The sequence below is a fragment of the Solanum tuberosum genome, unplaced genomic scaffold (assembly GCF_000226075.1).
Source record: "Solanum tuberosum cultivar DM 1-3 516 R44 unplaced genomic scaffold, SolTub_3.0 scf00406, whole genome shotgun sequence".
Lineage (NCBI taxonomy): Eukaryota > Viridiplantae > Streptophyta > Magnoliopsida > Solanales > Solanaceae > Solanum > Solanum tuberosum.
The window spans coordinates 422,469-434,022 of NW_006239327.1; the positions used below are offsets into that span (position 1 = coordinate 422,469).

The window sequence follows — 11,554 nt, forward strand, 5'->3', positions numbered from 1 at the left end:
TTACTTCAGCCAATTGAATTTTCCCAAATTCTTTCTGTTTAAGAACTAAAAGAAATTGTGTAAGTATAACAATTTTTTTAAGAAAAACAAGTCACTCTAACAAAAGAGACACACACATCAAGATGTTTATCAGCGAGTGGAGGCGACCGCTCAATAAAGAGGATTTTATCTTAGGCAATTGCTCAATAAAAAGGATTCTATCATGAAAATGCAATGTAATGAAAAACGATGTGGACTATGTATATGGTAACTTATTAGGGTTTACGTAACCCATGCTGGATTAATCGTATTATGGGCCGGAGATCTGAACCTATTTGAAATGGCCCATTTCTACTAAAAGGGTGAGAAAGAAATAGAGGTATGACTGGCATAATATTTACGATTGAATTAAAAAATATATAGGGGTTGGACAATTTGTCAAAGAAAATACTCGAACAAGAAATCGAATTGAGACAAATACCGATCAAATTGAACGTATTAAGCATAAACAACTTCTTGTTACTGATCCCGACATATGAGGGTTTCGTTCAACTACAAGCATCGTGAATCAAGGGGAAAATGAAATCATATGTTGGAAGGTGAATTGAATGGAGTTCAAGTTTTTCATTTCCTAAAGTAAAATTATGATTTTACATTTAAAGGAAGTCTTAGGAGTCTACTTTAGCGATGAACTCAAATATGCAAAATATCACGATCCAACTCGTCATGAGAGACACTCACCCTAAACCCCTATGGTGGGAGGACCACTATCTAATATCATTTAAAACGTTTAACAACATAAGGAAATTGTTTTCAAAAATTTCAAACAAGTTTCATAAAAAAAAGTCATTGTTACCAGTCACTCGCGGATAACCCCCTTAAAAACTGAAAGTCATGTACCAAAACATCTCTCTAGTCTAGAAATGAGGATTCAACCTCGAACAAAGCAATCTAAGTCTGGAAATGGACCTGAGAGAGAAGAGAAATCCATAGCATCCCAAAAGAAGCAACTCACAGTTGAATTCGGGAAACGCGAATGTCAGAATTAGATCACAAAGCAACCGTCAGACTATACTTTATACTCAACAACAATAGATCAAGTACAACATCAGTACACAAAATTCACAGTGTACTAATAGAATCATCTATCGGCTCCAAATATACGAAATATGAAAAGCAACCACAACTTAGTAAAATAGATAACAAATGTGACAGCATGACAAACAACAATACAACAAATCAATTTGGTTCATTCACGAAACCCACACACAAACAATCAATGTATCAGGCGTGGTACCTTAGTCAACCGTTAAAATGTACCGACATGGTACTCGAGCCAACTATATATATGAATATTCCTTATTAGGCGTGGTACCTGAGCCAACTATTAGTGTAACAACCCGGAAAACTAGTAAGACCAAGCTAGAGTCTAATGGAAACGAATAGGTGAAACTAGAGCCTAACTTGTGTGTCTTTGAGTTGTCATGAGGTTTTGAGGTTGTAAAATGATGTCCTGAGCCAAGGTTGAGGTGTTTTGGTGTTAGACGTCAAGGTACGACCCCCCAAAGACCAACCAAGGGTACTTGAAGGGGACCCTAAAGCCTAAACCCCAAGGCTGCCTAAGTTCACAAAAAACAGTCAAATAGGTGACCTACGGATGGCCATCTACGACGAGTAGATTGATTCACTCCCCGTAGGTCAAGGCCTGCACCAGGCCTGCAAAGCTAAGCCTCAGGTGCAAACCACGGAGGTGATTGACGTCCAGTAGCTCCACCTACGGTCCGTAGGTGGAGGGGCGTAGATGCTGCCAGTTTTTAAGATTTTTAGTTTTAGTTAGATGTTTGGTAATTTATTAGGGGTTAAGGGAGGTCGGTTAGTTAGTAAATTAATCACCTATATAAGCTAATAAGACCCTAAACTAAGTCATTAATTCATTATATCCCAAGACCCCAAATCAAAACCCAACTACTTTCCCCTCCAAAAATCTTCTCTCTAGAAACTCCATTGAAGACCAACAAAAGGGATCAAGCTAGGGAGTGGAGATGGAGGATTCTTCATCTTAATTTTATGGGATTCTATGTCTAAGGTATGGGTGTTTTTCATCCTTGGGAAGCTATCACCCAAGGAGCCCTTTCAAAAGCTTTTAACTTAATTCTAGAAAACTCAATTAGCTGGGGTTTCAACTCAACTCCACAGATTCTTTTCAAAGTCACTTTTAAAGGCTGAATTATGTTTGTTTATGAATAGAAGACTGATTTTATATGATTTTAACTCAAATTCTTCAAGAATCCATGAGACCCCAAATCCTAGCTATTGTTCTTCTTTACATTATGAGATGGTTTTGCAAGTTGATCCAATTGATTGGATGTGAGTTAATTATGATGTAATTGCATGATATAAGTATGATTCTACATGTATATTTGATTAACCTATGATTCTAAGGTGAATCGATGAGGCCTAGGGCTATGTCATGAAAAAGGCAAATTGTGGGTTTAGATGTAACCTTCTAAGAAAGGTGAACTTCTTGATGAATTGCCTTAGATTAGATCACCTAGACATGAATTGATGATAAGTAAAGCTTGTAGACATGAACTAACTTGATTAGGGATTATATGAATGATCATGTTTGTGTAGTGTTGGGATTGAGGTTATATGTTCCTATATGACTATAATTGATCAATAATGAGGCATGTGGTTAGGTTACCTTGAGAACTAGGATTACTTAATAATCATGTGAGGCATTGCTTGAGATCACGGCTTGTAATATGAAGATGACTCCTAGGGCTTAAAGGTCAAAAGCTTAAATGAATAAGCTAAGGGTGTTAAGGCTCCAAGAAGGAAGTAATTATGTATGTTGAATTGTGTATAGCACTATTGTGAGAAGACTTCATCTACATGACCTCTAATATGAGTATATGAGTTTATGCATGGGATGAATGTTGTACTTGGGTTATGACTATAACTATGTTTCATGTATTGAATGCTAGATGTGTTAACTCAATATGACAGGTCTCCTTTACCGGGGGGTTCCCACAGAGAAGTCTTGCTCTGGCCTTTTCTATCTCGTGTGCAAGATATAGTGTATGACCTGCAACTGGGTACACTAGAAGTTTTCCTTCATCTTTGGGAATCAAGTCATTCAATGAATGAAAAGTGAAAAACCTGTAGATAAATGCTTTATACAGATGACGATAAGACTTTCCAATCAGTAGCTGGGCTAGGGCTTATTCTGATTCACTTCCGCCGTTCTCGATTCTGATTGAACTAGGGAGGATCGGTATTGCTGGGGGAGATTGTCTTTTTCTTTGCCTTTCAAGATATTGCGTATAAAGAGAAAGATAGCCAGTCCTCTTAGGCGGCCGAGAGTGTTATGTAAAAAGGACCAAAGAGGGCTACAAGCAACCTATTTCATACCCTTTTCGTCGTACTTATGAGGTGTATGTATGATTATGATATTATATGCTTATCTATGAACACTTTGATTATAATGTGTCCATTGTGATAATGTTGTTGTTATATTAATGGAAGGACAATTATACACACACTTCATGCATAAATAAGATTATGAGGTATTTGTGGTGTCAATTGAAAGGCTTGTTCTCATATGCACCTTTACATTCTATTATGCATGAAATGTACACGACTATGATGATCCACTTGAAAGGTAGAGGTGTTAGTTATTGTGTATATTGTGGTATTGATGCGAGACCCTTCTTTCCTAACCTTACATATGGCTATGTACGATATGATATGACTATGTATGATATGTTATGAGTATGATAGTATTGTTGTGTTAAATGAAAGGCCATTCTCATGAACACACTACGAATACAATGTGAAAAGTTTATTCACATGTTGATGATTCTAAAGTGAAAGGTCATTCTCACTTAATGAATCACTACAACATTTTAGGCTTACGGGTACACTAAATCTAGACAACGCTTGTAAAGTGTTGCCTAAAATATTTTTGGTTACACTTTTAAAGCGTAAGCCCAAATTTTTGACTTTTGGCTTCGATAATATTGACAACACTTGTATAGTGTACTCTTTAATGGCATAGGCTACACTTTATAAGCGTTGTTTACATTTTGATATAATTGGCAACAAGTATTTACATATATGGCCACACTTTTAAAGTATACTATTTTTACAATTGTAAAAACAACACATTACAAGTGTGACCTTAAATTTTTCACTAAAATAATATATTCCCTCCAACATTTTCCAGAGCCAGCTAACATTTTTATTTGGGAATAAAATAAGTCATAAAGTATAAAATTCCAGGGTTCAAATCTAAAACTTTTTGAAGAAAAAACGCTCAGCTCTCAGCTCATTGAAGAAATCCCCAATTTCATGAAGAAAGAACGCTCGGCTCATCTCTCATTGAAGCTCCAAATCTGAAAATTTTCATAAAGCAAAACTACAAATTTTTGTGAGGTATTCCTTCATCAATGCATAAACTACAAATTTTTGTCAAAGCAAATTATCGAATGGCAAAATTTCATTGTTCATCCCAAACATTCAAAACCTGATGATTTTTTGATTTTTTTCTTCAATAACAGAACAAACGCTTCAGTGAAGAAGATGATTTCTTAAATCTTCATTACATTGAAAATACTTTGTTGGAATAGAGTTTATCAAGTAAAAAAATTATTTTTAAAAGTAAAAATTTATGGTTTTTGAGTTTATTGCTTGCGGCGTGGTTACATATTTAGCTTTAGGGTTTTGATATTATTGTCTTTGTTGATGGGATTTTTTTAATTTTTGGAAGTATAGCTCGTAGTTCTATTACTTACATTAGTTGATTCTTTGCCCTGTGGGATTCATGGTTGTAACTCCAGCGTATATACAGAGATTGTTACTGGTCGTTAATGGAGGAAGTAAAGCTCAAGCATAGAGAGTATTGTTGGATGTTTGGAATGAGTGTTTTTCAGGAAGATGAGAATAAGAGTAATAAGGATGGTACTCTAGGAATTGGAGAGAACAACGGGAATGCGGTCATCAGTAATACGTGTGGGGTTCATGGCTGTAAGTCGAAGGCAATGGCGCTTACGAGGTTCTGTCATATGTATATATTGTCAGATTCCAAGCAAAAGTTGTACAAGGCTTGCAGTTTTGTCATTAAAAGGTATTTATCTTTTCTTCACATTTCATACATTTAAGTTTTAGTATTTTACACAATCTTAAGCTTTATGAAGAAATATAACTTTTTGTATGTTTGTGACTCTCAATTCGGTATGATTATCCTGCCTTAGAATATCCAACACTACATGTTTTACCCTTGCTATTAGGTTATCCTGATTCCTGAGTATAGTTACTATGCAAAATCTGCAGATAGTGGAAAAGGTTACTTCTTGTGTGGGTATGCACGCGTGAACTATCTTTTTTGAAGTGTAATTTGTGTCTCAAAGATGCGTCCTTTCTGAATTGTTTCTGAAGCAGAATGTATATGCTCGCGCCCAATTTGTTTTATTGTTTGGTATAAAGCTGGTTATTTTGCTAACGTATGACAAAAAGATATCATATTTTTTCCTCAAACGGAACTTTGCCAATTAGTTTCAAGTTCTTGTTGTTCTTTTTTATTTTTCCTATTTTATAAAGGTTGTTAGTTTTTCTAGAGTCTTTTGTGAGGATTTTCTGATACATTTTACCCTTGTGCAACGATTGTTCTTGCACCTAGCAAGCAGAACATATGTGTGTGAGAGAATATGGTTCTGGAGGGCTATAAGCTAAAGTAAAAGCAGGTGTATATCATTTTAATGTTTTATGATCATTGGACTTCACTTCCCCAGCAACTACGCTTTTGAATTGTACCCTGCAATTGTTAACTTTCTAACGTCATGGTATAGTTCGTGTGGGATCTAGTTCTGATTCTTACAGTTTATCTTTTCCTGCTCTTCAGAGTTACGTGACTACCTTCTTGTTATTCATTGTTCCAGCCCATTTACGCTTTAACATTCCCCAAGATATTAACCATCAATATTTCCGCCAAATTCAACGCCTAAATCTGGCTTTGTATTGAATCCTAAAAGGTGTTGTAAATCCATGTGCTTTGTAGTAAGTAAAGAACAAACTTCCAACTGTGGTGATTGTTATTTTTTGTTAATTAAGAAATCTGTTGTTTCCAGCTCCAAAACATTGTGGATAATGGCTCTTCATCTGTCCTCCTCCGCTTAAATGCAAAACTTTATTAACCAGCCAACATTTGAATTCGCCACATACATCGAAGAGATATTCTACTTTGTGCTACTTCTGTTGTTGAACCAAAAACCCACTAGAACCTTCTTTGTTTCGTGTACTACCATTTATTCAAAAAAATGAACTTTCTCCCAGTGAGAAGGCACTTGACTTTCCAATTAAGAACAATTACCAGTTCATATCCATTAATCATCACAATAGTTATAACTTTGTGGATGCACCTTTTTCTCAAAATAAAAATTGTACATATGTACCTAAAACATCTTATCTTATCCTCCCTCTACTTCCTTCCACTTCTTCATTCAAGCTAGATTTTAGGTTTTTCAACTCATTTTTTCCAATTCCTCTGCTCTTTGGGGGTAGAAACTGGTTTACCAGGCCCCTTCTTATCTAGTTGTGATTTTCTCCGATCATTCTTCATCAACATTTCTATGGTTTATTTTTCAAACCCTTCGAAAGCCACCCTGTGTGTATTACTTAACTATAATAACCATGTTTAATGCTTCTGTCTTGATATCTTCTTGAGAAATTGGAAGCTGAATATTGACTGGTTCAGCCTCATGAATCTGTTGTAACTGCATTTTTTGTTCTGTCTCTTGTGTGTCATTGACTATTATGGTATCAGATTCCTCTCCTCAACATTTCTCGGGCTGACATTTAGTTCTTTTAAGGAAAAAGGAATTTGGTGCAGGTCATTTCCTACATGATTTGTTTATTATATGTGTTTTCAAGGCTGTTCAGACGGAATTAATGTTTTCTCCATTTGTTGATTGGTTGTATAGGGAGAAGGATGATTACGACGTGGTAAGGAAAGTTGGGAGAAGAAAGTATAGCGAGGTGTTTGAGGGAATTCACACTACTAATAATGAAAATGCATTATCAAAATCCTTAAGCTAGTGAAGAAAAAAAAAGTTGGTTGGTTTCCTTCTTTGCTTCTTTATATGTCTGTATCCAATGCTAGTTAATAAGCTTCTATCTGTTCTTGAAATTGATGCTTTTCAGAAATTTAAGGTTTTTCATTGTGAGGTCCTGACTTTCTATTGTTGGACGACTTCTATTGCAGTTTGAGGGATAAGAACAGTTCATTTGCTTGTGCGTTATATGAGTGTAAACTATAGTAGACTCATTTTTTGGTAAATAATGAAATATAGTACTCACTTAAGATGTTGGAATCAGCTTATATTAGAAAGAAAGACATGATTGAGATTTTAAAGATGTGGTCTACCACTCAAACTTGGAAACCAAACAGTAGGTGCACTGGAATGATTAGAAATAAATTTTGAGGATTATTTTTCTACATGCATGTAGATCTTTTAGTTGCTTCTCAAAGCTGTAGTCCTTTCCCTAAGTTAGCTTTCGTGAACTTACTGCAGACTTAACTTTTTTTCCTTGTAGTTGCGCGAACTAACTAGGTAATATCTTCTTAGAGACATCCCCTTTTACTCGACATGATTTACATCATCCACCACTTTCATCTAGAAGTATTATCATCACTCAGTCACATGTTTTTGCTAAGATTTGGAGAGGCACCCTCTTTTAGTCTTTTACACCGTAATAGATGTTGAATACAAGTAGTTAAAGGATTAATCTTTTCTCGTGTTGTATTTTGGTTTACAGGTTTTAGTTTTTGTTATGTTCCATATGTGAAGTAAGTTTGGCTTAATATAGAAAGTGTAGGAGACAACAATTTATTTTCTTCGTTATTTGGTTTCTGTGATAGTGGGAGGTAGGAGATACCCTGGAATTATCAAGGTGCACACAAACTAGCCTCAGTACCGTTGTAAAAAAGAAGAAGAAATTGATCCAACTAGATAAGAGAAGCATCAAAAATCTTAACAAAAACTCGTAAAACCTCATTTTCTAAGATGAACAAAACCAGAACTAACAACAATATCAGTCGATGATATTCTAATTGGACATTAATATACCACAACACACAACTACACCTCAATCCTAAACAAGTTGGGGTTGACTATAGGAACTCCAAGACCTTATAAATCTTTCAAGAGAACTTCCTTCAATGTTATTTTAGGTCTCCACTCACCATGATTTCACACCTAGGGACTGGAGCCTCTTGAGGTTTGATGACATGCCCAAACAATCTCACAGTGTGTGCTACTTGCACCTTCTGGAGCTTAATTTACCACACTCATTATTGCAGTATCCTTGTTGTCATATTACTACATCCATAAATATTTTTTTGGTTTTTTTCCGCCAAACTTGTTAAACGTATAGAAGCCTTGTTGATGTTCTTCAAATTGGGAAGTCATTGTGTCTATGATCCTAAGTAGTTTCTTATAATGTTCAAGTTTTTAAAAGGGTTTGTGATTTCGTAGTGCTATGTTTCTGAGCGACGTAATGTATTATTTATATTCTTCAAGCTCAATCAGATATCTCCACGGTTCGACTTTCTTTATCTTTCATTCTTTAGCCAAATGAGGTTTTTCATGTGTATCTCTTAACTTTTATGTTGTGTTAAGTTAGTGTAGTAACTCTTTATTACTTATAAGTGATAGACCATCATATATATGCAAGTTATATGTGCATTTACCTTTTTGTTGGCACTTTGAATCATTCTCTTTTATTTAATATAGTATATATTTGCACATTTATTTAACTCTGGTACTTATCTGTTATTGTCGCTTACAGCAGATCAAGCGTGAGATTAAGATACTGCAGAATCTTTGTGGTGGACCTAATATTTTAAAGTTACTCGATATTGTCAGAGATAAGCAGTCGAAGACCCCAAGTCTTATATTTGAATATGTGAATAACACAGATTTTAAAGTGCTTTATCTAACTCTTTCTGACTTTGACGTTAGATATTACATCTATGAGATTTTAAAGTGATATTATTATACTATATTTTTCCATTCACATGTGAATCAATGGAACAGTGTTTATGGTAACAAAGGGAGCACAGATCAACATGCGTAAGTTTAAATTGTACTTTTCTCTCTTCTGGAACCTCTCAACTGTATTTTTCTCAACGTTGTCTAGTTGTTCTTGTTGGCTGTTGGTTTGATCCTGCACAACAAGATCATTATAGTTGTTGATTTGTGTGTGTAGTTGTGGCTCCAACCGTCAATCCTTGCTTGGTAGTGATAATAGGAGTCGCAAGGTCAATAGGGATATCATTTTTAGCCTGATTTTGTCTTAGTCGAGCAGCAAACGATTGGATAATAGTGTAGGGAGCTGGTTCAGGGACTATGTCCTTATTAGCCTTTTTCTGGGGATTTGGAGTAGTTTGATCAATGCGAGTAGGCACCTGAATCATCATGTTTCTATCGTTTTATAAATTTGGAACATATTTACCAAAGTTGTTAAAGTGTCTTTGGATTTTTATCCTGTTGCACCTGTTCTTTGGCCTGAAGTGTACTTGGAGTTGGCATTGATCTTGTGTGATTGTGACTATGTTTTGCGAGAATTAGGTGTGTCATCTTCCCCTATTTCCACCTTGAGAATTGGAGTTCAGGCAGTATCGGAAGGCTTAAACATGATCATTGCTTGCATTCAAAGTCAACTTTAAAGAGAATTTGACTCTGTTTTGCGAGAATTAGGTGTGTTATTTGCGAGAATACAAGCACTGATCGAGTTTAAACCTTTGTAAGAGCTTATTTTGTTTATGAGGAATCAGAAGATGAAAACATGAATGGTTCTTAGCTCTTATATATAAGTACTATATTGACTTAGAAGGCATGAATGGTTATTAGCTCAAGATCTGTTATGTGTCTAAATTGATTATATATATGTGATTTCCATGTTTTAGTCCTTAGAATATGCGATTTCCATGTTTTAGTCAAAACTGAAAGCACATCCATGTGATTTCCATGTTTTAGTCCTTAGAATATGCGATTTCCATGTTTTAGTCAAAACTGAAAGCACATCCATGTGATTTCCATGTTTTAGTCCTTAGAATATGCGATTTCCATGTTTTAGTCAAAACTGAAAGCACATCCATGTGATTTCCATGTTTTAGTCCTTAGAATATGCGATTTCCATGTTTTAGTCAAAACTGAAAGCACATCCATGTGATTTCCATGTTTTAGTCCTTAGAATATGCGATTTCCATGTTTTAGTCAAAACTGAAAGCACATCCATGTGATTTCCATGTTTTAGTCCTTAGAATATGCGATTTCCATGTTTTAGTCAAAACTGAAAGCACATCCATGTGATTTCCATGTTTTAGTCCTTAGAATATGCGATTTCCATGTTTTAGTCAAAACTGAAAGCACATCCATGTGATTTCCATGTTTTAGTCCTTAGAATATGCGATTTCCATGTTTTAGTCAAAACTGAAAGCACATCCATGTGATTTCCATGTTTTAGTCCTTAGAATATGCGATTTCCATGTTTTAGTCAAAACTGAAAGCACATCCATGTGATTTCCATGTTTTAGTCCTTAGAATATGCGATTTCCATGTTTTAGTCAAAACTGAAAGCACATCCATGTGATTTCCATGTTTTAGTCCTTAGAATATGCGATTTCCATGTTTTAGTCAAAACTGAAAGCACATCCATGTGATTTCCATGTTTTAGTCCTTAGAATATGCGATTTCCATGTTTTAGTCAAAACTGAAAGCACATCCATGTGATTTCCATGTTTTAGTCCTTAGAATATGCGATTTCCATGTTTTAGTCAAAACTGAAAGCACATCCATGTGATTTCCATGTTTTAGTCCTTAGAATATGCGATTTCCATGTTTTAGTCAAAACTGAAAGCACATCCATGTGATTTCCATGTTTTAGTCCTTAGAATATGCGATTTCCATGTTTTAGTCAAAACTGAAAGCACATCCATGTGATTTCCATGTTTTAGTCCTTAGAATATGTGATTTCCATTCGTTCACTGACCTGCAACTAGGTGGGAGCTTGTAATCCTGAGAACGGATGGATGGATCAAACATCAATTTATTAGTTGAATACACTGAATCTGCAATCTGCTAGAATAGACAGTGCTGCCTTAACTCAAAATTAATCTATACACAGTGCTGCAATCTGAACTCAAAAAATCTGCAATCTACTAGAATACACTGTGCTGCCTGAACTCAAAAAATCTGCAATTTGCACTCTTGAACTGCATGCTACAATCTAATTTATTGATCTATAACTGCTGCAATCTGATTTGTGTAGGGAAATTGAAGTGATCAAATTTGAAGGGTCGCCGCAAGTCAATTTGATCACATTGAAGTGGATGATGTAGAGTTTTTGAACTATTCTAAAAGTTTGAATACATTATATTTGATTTTGTGAAATATATTCATTGCTATAATATATTGAACTATTGTAAGAGTACTTTTTGAACTATTGTGTACACATATTTAGAATATTGCTTTATAAGTATGTGTATGTACACAAGACATACTATCTTTTGAAG

General features: G+C 35.1%; 1 protein-coding gene across 2 annotated transcripts; it reads left to right on the forward strand.

Moving 5' to 3' along the window:
• The first annotated feature begins 4,623 nt into the window (after nt 1-4,623).
• On the forward strand, nt 4,624-11,537 carry LOC102583918 (uncharacterized). Of its 2 annotated transcripts, none has more exons than XM_015303068.1 (2): nt 4,624-5,107; nt 11,311-11,537. In XM_015303068.1, exons 1-2 carry the CDS (start codon nt 4,851-4,853, stop codon nt 11,378-11,380), a joined length of 327 nt encoding a protein of 108 aa, XP_015158554.1. In that variant the 5' UTR covers nt 4,624-4,850; the 3' UTR covers nt 11,381-11,537. The 2 variants fall into 2 exon arrangements, 1 of the variants encoding a protein (XP_015158554.1); XR_001471650.1 differs by lacking the exon at nt 4,624-5,107 and adding an exon at nt 8,784-9,110 and having other exon boundaries at nt 11,311-11,398.
• The last annotated feature ends 17 nt before the right edge of the window (nt 11,538-11,554 follow it).